Source organism: Crinia signifera, chromosome 2 (genome assembly GCF_055691185.1).
Source record: "Crinia signifera chromosome 2, ASM5569118v1, whole genome shotgun sequence".
NCBI lineage: Eukaryota > Metazoa > Chordata > Amphibia > Anura > Myobatrachidae > Crinia > Crinia signifera.
The window spans coordinates 76923302-76940670 of NC_139218.1; the positions used below are offsets into that span (position 1 = coordinate 76923302).

General features: G+C 44.7%; 1 protein-coding gene across 1 annotated transcript in view; it reads left to right on the forward strand.

The window, feature by feature from the left end:
- Window positions 1-17369, forward strand: part of ACE2 (angiotensin converting enzyme 2) — a 71320-nt gene that overhangs the window by 21507 nt on the left and 32444 nt on the right. The window contains exons 4-9 of the mRNA XM_083172439.1: window positions 2159-2302; window positions 6140-6252; window positions 7979-8087; window positions 9107-9204; window positions 10295-10464; window positions 16597-16826. Of these exons, the coding sequence (XP_083028565.1) occupies window positions 2159-2302; window positions 6140-6252; window positions 7979-8087; window positions 9107-9204; window positions 10295-10464; window positions 16597-16826 (864 nt within the window). The remainder of the gene's footprint in view (window positions 1-2158; window positions 2303-6139; window positions 6253-7978; window positions 8088-9106; window positions 9205-10294; window positions 10465-16596; window positions 16827-17369) is intronic.

The window sequence follows — 17369 nt, forward strand, 5'->3', positions numbered from 1 at the left end:
TACCAGAGTAGCCTATGTAGGTAACAGAGTAGCCTATGTAGGTAACAGAGTAGCCTATGTTGGTAACGGAGTAGCCTGTGTAGGTAACAGAGTAGCCTGTGTAGGTAACAGAGTAGCCTATGTAGCTATTGGAGTAGCCTATGTAGGTAACAGAGTAGCCTATGTAGGTAACAGAGTAGCCTATGTAGGTATCGGAGTAGCCTATGTAGGTAACAGAGTAGCCTATGTAGGTATCGGAGTAGCCTATGTAGGTATCGGAGTAGCCTATGTAGGTATCGGAGTAGCCTATGTAGGTATCAGAGTAGCCTATGTAGGTATCGGAGTAGCCTATGTAGGTATCAGAGTAGCCTATGTAGGTATCAGAGTAGCCTATGTAGGTATCAGAGTAGCCTATGTAGGTATCGGAGTAGCCTATGTAGGTAACAGAGTAGCCTATGTAGGTATCGGAGTAGCCTATGTAGGTATCGGAGTAGCCTATGTAGGTATCGGAGTAGCCTATGTAGGTATCAGAGTAGCCTATGTAAGTATCAGAGTAGCCTATGTAGGTATCAGAGTAGCCTATGTAGGTAACAGAGTAGCCTATGTAGGTATCAGAGTAGCCTATGTAAGTATCAGAGTAGCCTATGTAGGTATCGGAGTAGCCTATGTAGGTATCGGAGTAGCCTATGTAGGTATCGGAGTAGCCTATGTAGGTATCAGAGTAGCCTATGTAAGTATCAGAGTAGCCTATGTAGGTATCAGAGTAGCCTATGTAGGTAACAGAGTAGCCTATGTAAGTATCAGAGTAGCCTATGTAGGTATCAGAGTAGCCTATGTAGGTATCAGACAGAGTAGCCTATGTAGGTATCAGAGTAGCCTATGTAGGTATCAGACAGAGTAGCCTATGTAGGTATCAGAGTAGCCTATGAATTTACCATAGTTGCCTATGGGCTACTCTATTATGAATTTTCTGGAGATGACTGTGCATTAGGCCCCTCACATCCGGATCTGGAAGTGATATCGGTAGGTATCACTATACCTACTGTACAATCAAGTTCAAGTACAATCAAGTACTGTACAACTTCATGTAAGTTCACGACCCAGTAACTCCAAATTATGTTTTATGTTTTTAAAGTGACATTTTTATATTTTCCAAAACGTGTGAAGAAAAAACTGAAATATGCTCCGTGGTGGGTTGGAGGTGCTGGATCGCTTGTGGGAGAGCAGGGGGTTTGCGGGGGTTATTGCTATGCCCATGCCTAGACCTGCAGATACTTGTCTGTGATCCTGGCACACCTGCCCCCATTGAAAATATCCCTTACGCTAACTCAGAGAAGACAGTTTTTAAGGATGCTAAAGGATGTGATGGTCAACGAGCAGGACATGGGGAAGGCACGTCGGGGCAGTTCAGTGAATTGAAAAAATGACTGTGAAATGGGATATCAAAGAAGTTAACTAAAACTATTAAAGATCAGGCTCTCATGCAGGGTAGCATGATTTTTAAATATAGGGAGATGTATCCAACTTTAAAAAGAAATAAAGTGGAGACATTACTCATATGAACCAATGAGCTTCAAGCTGTCATTTGTGCTAGATAAATGATAGCTAAAATCCCATTGGTTGCTATGGTCAACTTCTCTTGTGAAGGTTTGATGCATCCCCACAAACACCAGCATACACATGGGTGACAGTGACTAATGACACTTGTATTGCCATAAGAACTGGTTATATACAAGTGTTGGAAACCTTAGGGAAAACTAACTGTGCCTAATAAATAATAAAAACAGTTGTGAATAGAAAAAATATACCGGTGCCACTTTAAGAATAAAAATAAAGATATATTAGTTGTGTAAATAAATATGTATAATTTAGTATTGTAGTATTTTAGTGGCCATATTTGTGTCTGTTGTTCAGTAGTCATACTTACTTCTGACGTACATTCCAGAGAGTAGAGAGAAATACTAAACCTGGAAATGCAGGAAAATATATTTATCTCCTAAAAAAATGTATTTCTTCAATTCTGGGTACTTTTTTTGTTCTTTATCTAAAACAGCATTATTGTATATACAGTAAGTTTTGATTGCATCCAACATCTAAAATGTCATATTAAAAATTAATGTTGCCATACTCTGATGTCTAATAAAAAAAAGAATTAAGTATTTTACTATTGCAAACACAGGATTGGATGGTATAATGCTAGAAAGCACTGATTATAATGAAAGACTTTGGGTCTGGGAAGGCTGGAGAGCAAAGGCCGGAAAAAAGATGAGAAAACTTTATGAAGAATATGTTGATTTGAAGAATGAGGCTGCTGTAATAAACGGTGAGAAAGAATTCATATAATAGTCTATAACTGAATGGATTTCATACAAATGACCAATTCCCCTATTTACTATATACCTGTATTGTATGCATTTATTATGCATCCAGTATATGTGGAAATGTATTGTTTAATCTCATTTTTAAAGCTTCCAATATTTCTATCTAACCTGGGCTATGAGCAAAATCAGTGCAGTTTGTGATTACTCCCCTTTGGTCTGCGGACTGCTATGTTTTCAGATCATAACCACAAATGCATCATACCACACCCCAGGCATTCTCCAACTATTTATACACGAGCTCAAGCTTTTTGCATCGTAAAAGTATTACAGGTTAAGTATCCCTTATCCAAAATGCTCAGGATCAGAAGCAGTTTGGATAAAGGGATATTCCGTATTTCAAAATATTTTTATATTTCAATGTTTTATCTTGACATATCTTGCATTTATGTTGTATAAACACATTAACCCCTTCCGTGGTATTCCCGAGAATTTTCCAGGCTATGCCTTAGTGCCCAGACTGGCAAGCCCGGAAAATTCTCGGGAATGCTGTTGTTTAGAGCCGGGCAGCGCTGCTGAGCTGATAGCTGAACTCAGGTTCAGCGCTGCCTGGCTCCGGCTGCTCAGCGGGACGTCCCCTTCCCCTCCCGTCTCCACCCCCAGCTGTGTGACAGTCTATGACAGTGCACAGACATCACGCCGGTTGCTGGGGGGCAGGGCTGGGTTGCCGGGGGCAGGACCGGGCAGCGGCTGATCCACAGTTCAGCGGCGCTGCCCAGACCCGGGGACACAGTGGTGGTTTTTTTTAGGGAGCGCTCCCCAGAAAAAACTCGCCCAGTGTGTCCTCCTGCACAGGCCCATCATTTTGGGGCCCGGGACTGATTTCTGGTCCGGGCCCCAGGCCCCCCTACCCTCCCCCTCCTCACTTGACTTACAATAACCCGGCTCCTGCTCCCCCATCTCCTCTTCTGCTGAGCTGCAGCCCGGGGGTCCCTGAGCACAGGCTTCTTCAACTTAAAATGCAGCGTCTGGTGAGCCAATCAGAGTTTGCGTACTGGCAGCCCCTCTGATTGGCTGCCGGTACGCGAGCTCTGATTGGCTCAAAAGCCGGTGCAGCATTTTAATTGGCCGCCGGCTTCCTGGGTTAAATACGCCTGCGCTCCGGGACCTGCTTTGTTCAGCGCAGCAGAGACAGTCGTAGGGGGTTCTCTGTGGTCATCCCTGGTGCTGTAGCCACGATCCTACTCAGGACGATCATTTGGACTTCATCATTCAACACTCATCCAATCATCCAATTATTCTTCCAATCATCCAATCATCCAATTCTTCATTCAATCATCCAATTATTCTTCCAATCATCCAATCCTCATCCAATTCTTCATCCAATTCTTCATTCAATCATCCAATCCTAATCCAATCATCCAATTCTTCAACCAACCATCCAATACTTCTTTCAATTACTCCATTACCAATCATCTTCAATCTCTTCAATAAGTATTGAATATTATTGACTTTATCATATACCAACAACTACAGTTTTACTATTGTGTCATTATTCATATCCTGTACCGCAGTATCTTCATTAAAGAAGGTTTTACTTTATTCCATTGCTTCACTCCCTTCTGTCGTTAATGCAGCAGCCTTATATTAAAGCACCCAGCCTCCATTACACTCCAGCTGGTGCTTCACGAAACGTGACATATACTAGTCCACGGCTACTCCTTAATATTAGGACACGCATACTGCTCACTTCCACTCATAAGTACTGTGGAAATTTCAAATTGAGAGGAGGGGTACTTATAAATGAAAAGCCTAATCAAGGGGTACGGGAGAGAAAAAAGGTTGGGAACCACTGATCTAAGCTATTGCAGTCCTACTAGGATCAATTGTGTCAAGGTATTCTGGTCTATCCAGGATTCATTGAACCAAGCTGTCCATTGAGCCAAGCCATTTCAGTTCATGCCATTATCTATTCTGCCAAGCTATTCCAGACCAACCTCAATCCACTGTGTCAAACCATGCTGGTCCAGCCCAGATCCATTGCCCCAAGCTATTCCAGTCCAGCTTGGATCCCTTATACCAAGTTGCATTCCTAGACTGTTCCAGCCAAGTCTCTAGTATCATGTTATTACAAGTTCACCTTGTAGCCATTGATATTCTATGCAGAGGAATTATTTATATCCACCTAGCTTCCTGCCCTCTAGGTAAGTACCTGTTTCAGACCCTGAATCTCTCCAACCAAAATAAAATGGATATTTTTGCATGATATATGGGTTCTCTTAGCATTCATTGGTTATGATTGTAAGTGCCCAACACAACTTGAAATGGTGGCACTCCTTTGTATTATATTGGACGCAGATGCATGAAGGGCACCTGAGGATTTATTTTTTCTAATTTTGATGAGCGCTGAGAACATATTTCTCTCCCTTGGGCATCTGCATTGTCCCCAGGGCTGCCGACAGGGGGGTGCCAGGGGTACAACTGTCCCGGGCCCCAGCCACTGGAGGGGCCCAGGCAGCTGGCACGGCACCCCCCCCCCCCACACACACCCGCACAAATGCCCCCACCCGGCGCTGGCGGCCAGGCTCGCACAATACATAGTGCAGCCTGCAGAGCACCGAGGCTAGGATACAGAGGGGCTCGGCGCTCTGCAGGCTGCACTATGTATTGTGCAGTGAGTGCTCCAAGTCCTGAGTCCCGGGAGAAGATGCTGCTGTGACGCCGACACCACCGCTGGTAAGTAATTGGGGGCGGGAGGCAGGGTGCCAGCGTGCGAGGGGGGGTGCGCCGGCGTGCGTGAGGGGGAGGGGTGCCCCTGGGGGCCCAGGCTGAAGGTCAGTCCCGGGCCCCAACATTACTAGTGGCGGCCCTGATTGTCCCTGCTGTCATGTATTTGCAATGACACCTGAAGCCACTGACCGTTCATAGATTGCTCCTATATACAGTATCAGTGTGCATAGCCCCCCTGTCACCTTCCACGCTTCTCCTCCTTCATACAGTACATGGGAGAGAAGCAGTATCATTAATCGGGATGCGGTCATCTATTAGAATGAACTTAGGTCTACAGTCATTAGGTCGACCCCACTAGGTCGACTGGCAGGAAGGTCGACCTGACTTAAGGTCGACATAGGCCAAGGTCGACATGACTTAAGGTCGAATTTGCATAAAGGTCGACATGAGGAAGGTCGACTGGTCATAAGGTCGACATGGGTTTTTCATTGTTTTTTGAGCCGACATGTGCCGACAGGCGATATTTCATGCTCTACCATCCACTAGGGCGTGGTGGGAGAATAAAATAGTGTGCCGAGCGCAGCGAGGCACCGTGCCCGAAGCATTGCGAGCGAAGCGAGCGATGCGAGGGTCCGATTCTCATTGCCAACTGTGTCCATGTCGACTGTGTCGACATTCGGATCAAAAAAACAGTGAAAAACCCATGTCGACCTTATGACCAGTCGACCTTCCTCATGTTGACCTTTATGCAAATTCGACCTTAAGTCATGTCGACCTTGGCCCATGTCGACCTTAAGTCAGGTCGACCTTCCTGCCAGTCAACCTAGTGGGGTCGACCTAATGACTGTAGACCTAAATGCAGTCTGACGAATGATCCCATTCCCATTAATCACACAGTTCAATTTGCGACTTGTTGGATAATCCTGGGGATGGCCTGTCTTGGTCCTATAATTGGACATGTGTTGACATTTGTTGGTTTGACAAATCCATTAGAGTGTACACAAACTTTTAAACCTGCACATACTATACTCGACAAATATCTGCTCAGTTATAATGTGAAAATATAGTGTTACAATATTTTGAATTCTTACTTGTTCTTGTGTCCCCATCAGGATATAAAGACTACGGAGATTACTGGAGAGCAAATTATAAAACCCTGGATACAGGGAAATATGCATACAATGGAAGTGACTTAATGGCCGATGTGTATGACACATTTCAACAGGTATCCGATGAGAGAAAAGAGTAAATTCTTTTAGCAATGTGTGTATTGGGAGCAGGGACAGATTGGTCATAGACCTTACAGGGAAGAATGCCAGGAGGCCATGCAGCCAGTGAATGTTTTTTTTTAAGATGTGGCACTGCCCAGAGTAGTGGCCCTGTCTCCCACACAAGCAAATTTTGCGGTTCACAGAGCACACAGTACCCAACACTGCAAATACTCATCTCATATAGAGTCAGGTGCTACTTTATATCCATTGTGCTATCTGTTAAAGTGGGTGCTATCTTGTGAGTTATGTAGGGTACACACCAGGGCGACCCGCTCACGATGCACATCGTGAGCGGGTCGTCAGTGTCTCGTCCGACCCGCTCACGGTGACACGGGGGGGCACGACCCGCTCACGATGTGCACCGTGAGCGGGTCCGATCCGATGGTGACCCGAACCCGGCTGTATGGTCGTCATTGAGATCCTACCTGCAGCAGGTAGGATCTCAATGACGACCGACCGACCCGCAGGACCGCGCATCGGATCGGTATCGGTCCACACCAGGACAGAAAAGGGCCCAATCACCACACAATCTACATCGAATTGGTCGGAATTGGATCTAGATTGAGGGGATCGGGCCCTAGTCGTCCTGGTGTGTACCCAGCATAACATTGTCTGGGGTGTTGCTGGGCTACACTGTGGAAGGTTGGGGAAATTTGTGATATATATTATGGGGATTATGGTAAAGAGTTGTTTGTTTGCGTGATGGAGGTTTTGGGTTCTGTGTTCAGTCTCAGTGGGCGGAGGTCTGGTATTATTTTAAACCTGGAGGTTTGTGGTTTGTCACAACAGCTTAAGGGCAGTATTCAATGTCGGCCGATATTTCCGACAGGGGAAATAGCTGCTGCCGCCAATTCAATGCTGCCATTTCCGACAGAGTTGAAAGCGGATTTCAACAAAACAGATCCCACTTTAAAACAAGTCAGATCTGTTTTGTCGGAAACACCCATGGATTGTCTACTTCACGGCTGTTTCTTGACAATTCGTGTCTGTTTTTACTGATACGCCCATTTTTCGACACTCGACAGTTGCAGGCGATCTGAATAAAAACGGCCCAGGTTTCCGACTGTCGAGACGTTCCGGCAGTCAGAATACCACATTGAATACCCTTAAAGGTCTGGGGGCCACAAGGCTGCCAAACATATTGAAACCAACGGCTTCCACATACATATAGGTGTAATGATGTATAATAATTCTGCCAGTTTTGGTGTTGGTTCTGCCTATATTTGATTTGGTGCAGCTAGGAGAAATGTTTCCAGGGCCACTTTTTGTTCCTAATCCACCCCTTATTGGGAGGTGCGCCAGATTATAAAAACTGTGTAATGTAATTACATTTGTTACACTTTTTCAGGCTGTAAATACTTGAAGACCATCTGTTAATGAAAACGTGAGGGTAGCCGTTGTTTATTGGTCCTTCAGTCCTGATATTTTTGCTCTGAGTAAATTAATATGCCCCATTTTCCTAAATACAGATTTAGCACAAAAATGTCCTTTCATATTGTATTTGTGCCTATGAAATTATAAGGTCAATTCAAACTACAGTACCGTATTTTTCATTAAAAATAATGACTACTGTGTTTATGGTTTAGAAGATGTAAAAGTGATATATTTTCATGTCATGTTATTATGTTGTCAGTAGAGTATGATCACTGTCATCATTCATGTCCTTGTCCATGGTTTCAGATCCTTCCTCTCTACAAGCAACTGCATGCATATGTGAGAGGCAATTTGCAGAAACAATATGGTTCTCATCGAATTAGTTCTACTGGAGGTCTTCCTGCTCATCTGCTTGGTAAATTGCTATTAGAAAGATATTTTAGGATTGTGTATATTTATAAATGATAACACATCCTCCTTGAAAACACCTGAGCCTACCTGCGTTTTCCCTGACACTACCGGTAACCCACCGGGTGACACCCACAAATGCCATCTTCCTGTCAATCAACAATTGCGCTCGGTCAGGGATTAAAAAAGAGGCTGTTTTTTTATCACAGGATGGCACACCTCCCAACTTTTACTCTGGAGGACCCGGGACACTCGCATGCACGCTGGAAATGTTGGGGGCGTGGCTGAATGGAAGGGGGCATGGCCTATACCCTCATCTCTCCTATGAGGCCACACCCCCTTTTGTCACCGTGGGGGCATGGCCAGCCCATCTGGCTGCAGGAATAGACGCTGTGTGCATGCGCGCAGCGTATATTCAGGATGACGGGGGGGACACTCCCCACCACCCCCACCCCCGCAGGACACTGCCGGCCGCGGGATGGATGCGGGAAAGTCCCAAAAAAGGGACGTTCCCGCGATAAGCGGGACAGTTGGGAGGTATGGGATGGCCTTGCGAATGTGTACTGCGAGCCAGACGCATGTGCAGTCATTCGATAATCGGCTGGCCTGCAAATTTGCAGGCGTGCAATCAGGTCTGAGTATTCCCCTTAGAACATAGACCCCATAATCACAATTGTTAGCATGTCATGTGATAGCAAAGGAGGAGAAGTTGGGTGATCATTTGCAATACACACAGCAGATTGGGTCAGAGATATATTCTAAAGATCATCAGCTCTAAACAGTATAAACCATGTGACTGGGGCTGCTGTGGTAGTCACATGTGTAAATACTGCTGAAATTATAAATTATTAATAGCAGCTTAAAAAACAAGCAAAGGAAAGTGGTAATTTGTAACAATTTTACTTATAGGCTGTCCTGGATTTATGGGTAGAGTTTACTTTTCTTTGTATAATGGGATTGTTAATTTAACACTGCGTTAGCAATAAGCAATCAATTAGTTGTGTTAATTACTTTTTTTTTTGCTAGGTGATATGTGGGGCAGATTTTGGACAAATTTGTATCCTCTAGCAATTCCCTATCCAGACAGAGAAAGTATTGATGTTTCTCCTACCATGGTTCAGCAGGTAAGCCTTGAACTGTTTGTGGTCAAAACAAAGGGAAAAAAATAGAAAAGTTAAAAGACAAATTTCCATGGGCCCCAGCACCCGTGGAAAGTGATAAGCATTGGGGTCCCTGCAGCAGATGGGAAGTCAGCGGTGGGGTCCCTGCGGTGGTACTGCCAATACCGCTACTACTTCCCATCCACAGCAGGGACCCCGCCGCTGACTGCCCATCCGGTGCAGGGACCCCACTGCCTCCCATCGCTGCACGGAACCCGCTGCGGCGCTGCCCAGATCCCTCCTGCCTCTGTCCAGGACTGGGGGGGGGGGGGGCATTGCAGGGCACCCCTTCCCTAAAATACGTGCCCCCTTGAGCACCCACCACCACAGTGCTGGACCACTTGCATTGTTGCATTATAATGTTATTTTATTGCAAAAACATAAAAATAGTGTGACTGGTTGGCCATATAATATACATCAAACATGGACAAGCCTAAGAAGAAAACCATAAAAGATTTGAATCACAAAATGTTACAAAACAATAAATTATTCACAAATATTTTCAAACAATGATTACAACAAATGGCATGCAACCTCATCATTTAATTACAGTGGGAATATGGTTATAGGTAAATTGGCTGTAAGATGTTATCAAGGCTGGCAGATAAAAAGGAATGTTGGAGTAATTATGATATACAGGGGGGAAATTTACTAAGATGGGAGTTTTATTTCAGAATGGATGTTGCAATGGGCAACCAATCAGAGACTATCTATTATCTTCTAGAAGGTGCTAAATAAAAAAAAGAAGTAGATTCTGATTGGTTTGCCCCTAGCAACATCCCATGTGAACTAGAACTCCCATCTTAGTATATTTTCCTCACTGTATACTTCCTTTGGAAAATGACAACATATTTGGAAACAATCACGATTTTTAACAAACTTTTTCCAAATGCGGTTGATTTTAACCATTGAAATAGAGATGTCTATAAAATGTTTTGCTAATTATTTCATTTTGAATTGGGAATATAAACGTATTCTCACCTTTAATGTGCATATTGAATGTTAAATGTAAACCAATACTTGAAAAGTACCGTTATTGTGTTTTGAATTTAAGGGATGGACAGTGGACAGAATGTTTAGAGAAGCTGAAAAGTTTTTCATGTCTGTTGGCCTCTTCGAACTGAATGAAAACTTCTGGACAAAGTCTATGCTGGAGGAGCCTACTGATGGAAGAAAAGCTGTGTGTCATCCAACAGCCTGGGATTTGGGTTTGAATGATTTTAGGTATATCTGAGACACCAAACAGGCAGGCCCCCCTCCCCACCACCATCGCCACCATTACCAGCACCATAAATGCTTTCTGTTTGTGCGACCACATCTTAAATCCATTGCAGCACATCTGCAGTGCACCAATCATCGATCAGCTACATAAACATCAGCATTGCAATCAGAGGCCTAATAAGAAGTCAAAGTAAAGTATATTGGCAGAGTGTATATAAGTACGTGCAGTGTGGTTGTTAGACCTCACACTTAGAAGATATAACCAGTTTGAAGGGTTTATTCAAGTGGCAGGCTTGTAGGTTACAACAGTACTTTAGTAGTTAACTTCAAGCAGTAATACAACTTGTACATTTGGTAACGACAGTCTCTGGTTGTTACTTAGCTGTAGCGTTTTGGCGCGTGCAGGGTAAATGACAGTCTGCTGGTTTACGCTGCGGTATCTCTCCCAGTCTCGCTGCTGCCAATGATGACTGATCTCCCTGTGCAAAAAGGTCACGCTGGTAACGGGATTACAGCGGGGGCTTGCTCCTATGCGCTCCGGTGCACGTGGAGCTACAAACAGCATGGACGGAGTCACACACGATCTGAGGCACACTCTAACGCGGGGACTTCCTCACAGGAAAGAGTAACGCTGCCAGCAGGGTCAGGGGTCTCTGCCCTGCTATTCGCTTAAGCGACCTGTCACTCAGGGTGACGCTTAACTACGTTGGTTGCAAGGGGGAAAAAGGAAGACTGTAAGTCTTACACTAAGCAGTGTATGCGGAGACAGGCGCTGAGCGCTGCAATCTAACACTCCCCCTCGCTTAAGGCTGTCTTCGGCTACATAAAAGAACTCAATACAATGCTTTGTCCTTTTGTAATACCTGTAACCGAAAATATGGTTAGAGAGAAAAAAAGACATTCAGAACATCAAAACTTCAAATCAACATTTTTTGAACTTAGACAAGTCCACAGTCCTTCACGAACTTAATAAGCAAGTTTCCCGACAGTCCTTTAGTAAGCATGTCAGCGACATTCTGTTCACTTGCAATGTATTCAACATCGATGGACTTGTTCTCCACTAGTTCTCTGATGAAGTGATGTCTTATCGCGATGTGCTTTGACCTTCCATGGTGCTTGGTAGTACAGGAAAGATCTATTGCTCCCCTGTTATCACATGCGATACTGATAGTCTCTTCTTCATAAAGTAGACCTAACTCACACAAAGTCTCTTTGATCCAGAGTGCTTCTTTTGATGTCTCTGTAAGAGCCATGTATTCGGCCTCGGTTGTTGAGAGAGCAACGGTCGGTTGTTTTCTACTCGCCCAACTAACTGCTGCTCCGGCCAGTGTGAACAGGTAACCGGTGTGGGAACGACGATCATCTTCATCTGCTCCCCAGTCGGCATCGCAGAAGACTTTCAAATTTGAATTGCTTGTCTTGGCGAATTTTAATTTCAAGGAACTTGTACCTTTTAGGTATCTCAGAATCCTCTTCACTGCGATCCAGTGTTGTCTTCCAGGATTTATTGCAAATTGGCTCACCCGACTGACTGCATGAGTGATGTCTGGACGAGTTCCAATACTTGCATACATAAGACTTCCAACCACGTTCTTGTAAGGAACATCTTGCATTTCCTCTATTTCTTCTTGTGTGGTTGGTGACATACTTTTTGTAATCTTGATGCTTTTGTCAATTGGTGTATTCACTGACTTGGAGTCTGCCATCCCATACTTCAAGATTGTTGCCTCGATGTACGTTTGTTGGTCGACTGTGACTGTTCCCTTTTGCAAGTTTTGAACAATCCTCATGCCCAACAGATGATTGGCTGGACCTAAGTCTTTCAACTTGAATCTCTGTTTCAGTTGATCTCTCACACTTGTGATGTGATCTTCGTGACCTGCTATAAGTATATCATCCACATAGACTGCTATGATGAACAACTTTTCTCCCAGAGTTTTGTGATAAAGGCAGTGGTCAGTCTCTGATCTAATAAAATTCATTTCAAGCAGTACTGTGTCCAATTTTATGTACCAGCAACGACCACTCTGCTTTAGGCCATATATGGATTTCTTCAGAAGACACACTTTCTCTGTCTGAAGTTCATTCTCATCATAATGATCTGGTGATTCCATATAGATCTCTTCAAGTAGTTCTCCATTTAGAAACGCTGAATCGAAGTCTAATTGGTATAGCAGTAAGTCTTGTAAAGTGGCGACTGCAATTACTAATCTGAGAGTGTTATACCTCGCAACAGGTGAGTATATCTCCCCATAGTCAATTCCGGATCTCTGTGTGTATCCCTTAGCAACAAGACGGGCTTTGTAACGGGCAACTTCTCCGTCTGAATTTAACTTCTTGCAGAAGACCCACTTGTTCTTGACTGTCTTGCGGTTGCTTGGCCTATTTACTATGGTCCAAGTATCGTTCTCTCTCAGTGCTGATAACTCTGTGTCTATTGCAGATTTCCATTTCGCCCAATCACTGCACGCTTTCGCTTCTTGAATACTCTGAGGTTCACTGAAAGCAATATTCGCATATTCTTCCTCATATCTTCTGGCTGGTATGCCCTTGTTTCTTCTCACAGAAGCTCTTTTAGTTGGTTCGCTTCCTTCTTCAGTATTTTCTGTTGCAGGTATGCTTTCTATTTCACATACCTCTACTAGTGCTTGCTTTTCTTGCTCTTTTGCTTTTGTGGGTGATGCTGTTTCTTGAAATATCACATCTCTTGATTTCAGGAGACGTCTGTTCTCTGCATCCCAGAGCCTGTACCCTTTGCTCTCCTCACAATAGCCTAGCAATATGCACTGTCTTGATTTTGGGTCAAGTTTCTTCCTTCTCTCTTTTGGTATATGTGCATAAGCTCTGCTCCCAAAGACACGGAGGTGACTGATGTCTGGCTTCTTCCCAGACCAGGCCTCTAAGGGGGTTTTTCCCTTCACGGCCACTGTAGGTGTTCTGTTTTTCAGGTATACTGCAGTAGATACAGCTTCTGCCCAAAAACTCTTCTCCAGGCCAGCATCGTTCACCATCGCTCGTGCTCTTTCAACGATTGTTCTGTTCGCCCTTTCACTTACGCCATTCTGTTCAGGCGTGTAGGCCATCGTCAGCTGATGCTTTATGCCATGCCTTTTTAGGAAGTCGGTTAGTACTTCATTTTCGTACTCTCCCCCATTGTCGGATCTCAGGACCTTTAGTTTTAGGCCCGTCTGAGTTTCCACTAGGTTCTTGTACTCCACAATTTTCTTGACCACCTCACTTTTCTTCTTTATGAAGTATACGTGTGTCATTCTTGTGGCGTCATCGATGAGAGTCATGAAGTATTTGTAACCACTGGTTGACTCCTCTTCCATTGGTCCGCACACATCTGTGTGTACCAGAGCTAGTTGTGTTTCTGCTCTGCTTGCTGACTTGGGAAATGGGTTGCGGGTCTGCTTGCCTTTTATGCAACTCTCGCACACAGGTCTTCCGGTGTCTTTCACTGTGATTCCTGTTGCCATCCCATCAGCTAATTTCTGGACATTATCATATCCTAAGTGTCCCAAACGTCTGTGCCAGAGCTCCATGGACTCATTTTCAGCAGAGGCTGCCAAAGCTACACATTCATCTGTGTCTAGGACGTATAGTTGGTTGCATCGGGTTGCTGAAGCAATTACAGTCCCTCTTTCATTATGCACCATGCACTTGCCCTTTGCAAACTGGACTCTGTAGCCTTTTGCCTCGAGTACGCTGATAGCGATGAGGTTACTTCCCAATTCTGGTACATACAGGACGTCTTGGATATCTGTGACTACTGTCTGTCCCTCAATTCTTAGTCTCACTGTGATTGTCCCAACACTTGAAGCAGTAAGGATCTTTTCACCAATCCCGGTAACTGTTGTGGGGTTACACTGTGTTAAAGAATTGAACCACTCCTTGTTGCAGCTGAAGTGTCTAGAGGCTCCCGAGTCCATGTACCAGAGATCCCTCCTTGGCTTGTCTGTTACATTCAGTGCTGACTCGTTCTTTTTATCATGCCGCTTGTGCATGCCACTAGTGTTCTTCAGCCTGCATTCTGAAGCCTTGTGCCCTACTTTGTGGCACACATAACATTTGAATGTGCATTTCTTGGGTTTCGCACCCTTTGCTACTAAGGCAGAACCTTCAGCTATGGCATCCTTGTGGATTCTCTCTTGGAACTGTAGTAGTTTGGCTCTCACAACTTCAGTTGTAAGCTTGGTCTCATTTGACTCTAGTGCGACAACCAGAAAGTCAAATTCCTCTGTCAAATTCTGCAGCATTACCATTGCTACTTCTTCCTCATCCATTTTTGCTCCTACACACGCCAATTGCTGAGCTATCGATAGTATTTTATCAATATAATCGTTCATGTCCTTGCATGCATTCAATTTTGTTCCATACAGTGTGCGTCTCAGACTTATCCTTCTCATTAAGCCTTTATTTTCATAAGCACCTTGTAGAGTTGTCCACATGTCCTTAGCGGACTCCTTCCCACAGATAGTAGAATAAACATGCTGCTCCACAGCCAGGCCTATTGTGCCAATGGCCTTGTCTACCTCTTCTGGGTTTGGACTTTCTCCTGGGGCTATTGTGACTTTCCATAGCTTCTCCCTCTTAAGCTGCATTTCCATAGCGAACTTCCATGTAGTGTAATTCTCTGAGCCTTTGAGCTTTGGAAAGTTCATGCTATGCCCTGTACTGTGCATTCTCGTTAACTCTTCCACAAATGGCAATTTAGAAATAATTCCTTTGTGTTCTTTTATGTACTGCGCTAGCACTTTGTCTTCAGGGGGTTAATCTTCGCGCACGTGACGTGCTGGGCCCATAACCTATTGGCAGAGTGTATATAAGTACGTGCAGTGTGGTTGTTAGACCTCACACTTAGAAGATATAACCAGTTTGAAGGGTTTATTCAAGTGGCAGGCTTGTAGGTTACAACAGTACTTTAGTAGTTAACTTCAAGCAGTAATACAACTTGTACATTTGGTAACGACAGTCTCTGGTTGTTACTTAGCTGTAGCGTTTTGGCGCGTGCAGGGTAAATGACAGTCTGCTGGTTTACGCTGCGGTATCTCTCCCAGTCTCGCTGCTGCCAATGATGACTGATCTCCCTGTGCAAGAGTCACGCTGGTAACGGGATTACAGCGGGGGCTTGCTCCTATGCGCTCCGGTGCACGTGGAGCTACAAACAGCATGGACGGAGTCACACACGATCTGAGGCACACTCTAACGCGGGGACTTCCTCACAGGAAAGAGTAACGCTGCCAGCAGGGTCAGGGGTCTCTGCCCTGCTATTCGCTTAAGCGACCTGTCACTCAGGGTGACGCTTAACTACGTTGGTTGCAAGGGGGAAAAAGGAAGACTGTAAGTCTTACACTAAGCAGTGTATGCGGAGACAGGCGCTGAGCGCTGCAATCTAACAAAGTAGAGGAGGAGAGGGATATACCCTAGTGCAAAATAAAAAGGGCCAGATGTATCAAGCTTCAAAAAGTGATAAAATAGAGAGTGATAAATAAACCAGCCAATCAGCTCCTATCTGGCAATTTTCAAGCCCAGCCTGTGACATGGCAGTTAAGAGCTGATTGGCTGGCTGTTTCTCACTCTCCATTTTATCGCTTTTTGAAGCTTGATTCATCTGGCCCACAGTACGGTACTAATGAATTAGCGGACATGACCCAAGAGGAGGTGCAGTCAGTGATGTAACAACACTCAAGCAGAGGCGGAACTACTATTGGTGCAGAAAATGCGGTACACCAGGGCCCCTGAGGACTAAGGAGCCCCTGTTACCCTTATTCTGTTACCCCAGTCACACAATGCCTCCCACTGCCTCTCCCTGTCAACAGCCGCATTGTTACATATTGTGAACTTGGGTTGGGGTGGAGGAGGGGGTCCCAAATTATATTTTTGCACTTGGGCTCACCACCCACAAGTTCCCGCAACTGCACTCAAGTACTGCCTATGCCGCCACCGCCCTGCATTCAGAATATGGGGTTGCTATGTTTTTTTGTATAGTTACTGTATATGCTGTTATAATTGCCCATAGCAACATCCCTGCTCTGAATCCCCTTTGAACATTGCTGGAACATTGCTGAGGTATATATCAGGGTTTTTTTTACAATTGAGCAATAGTAATAACAATACATGTTTTCCCTATAGAATAAAGATGTGCACAAAAATAAATATGGAAGACTTCCTGACGGTACACCACGAGTTGGGGCATATTCAGTATGATATGGCCTATCACAATCTGTCCTTGTTGTTGAGGGATGGCGCTAATGAAGGTTTCCATGAGGCAGTGGGGGAAATCATGTCTCTCTCTGCAGCTACACCGAAGCACTTAAAGTCTCTCCAGCTACTGCCTGCTTCATTTGATGAGAATGACAAAGGTAAATGACTTCAGGAGTTCTAACAAAGTATAGCCAATGGATAACAGTGGTGGCACCTGAGACAGACAACAATCACAAACTACTGTGGGGTCAATTTACTAAGATGGGAGTTCTATTGAAGATAGGATATTGCCCATAGCAACCAATCAGATTCTATCTATTATCTTCTAGAATGTGCTAAATAAATAAGAAGTAGAATCTTGTTGCTATGGGCAACATCCCATCTTAATAAATTTACCGAAGTATGTCCAACCCTCCTGGTCATCACACATGCACAAACATAATTGTATGATGGTGATTAAGTTGTAGTCCTCTACCTAAAGGACTTTGGGGGGTATTCTGGTTGCTTCGCAAACAGAATACCTGTGCAGCCTGACCGATATTGGCTGTGCGCATTTCTGCACATATGCATGCGCTGGGTGCGTGCACCTGCTGCGAATAGTGGGATCGCTGCAAGGGGGGACGGGCAGCCCGGCATACGTCGGGCGGGGTTTGGTGGATCAGCTCCTGTCTGACATTTTTCAAACACAGTCTGTGACATGG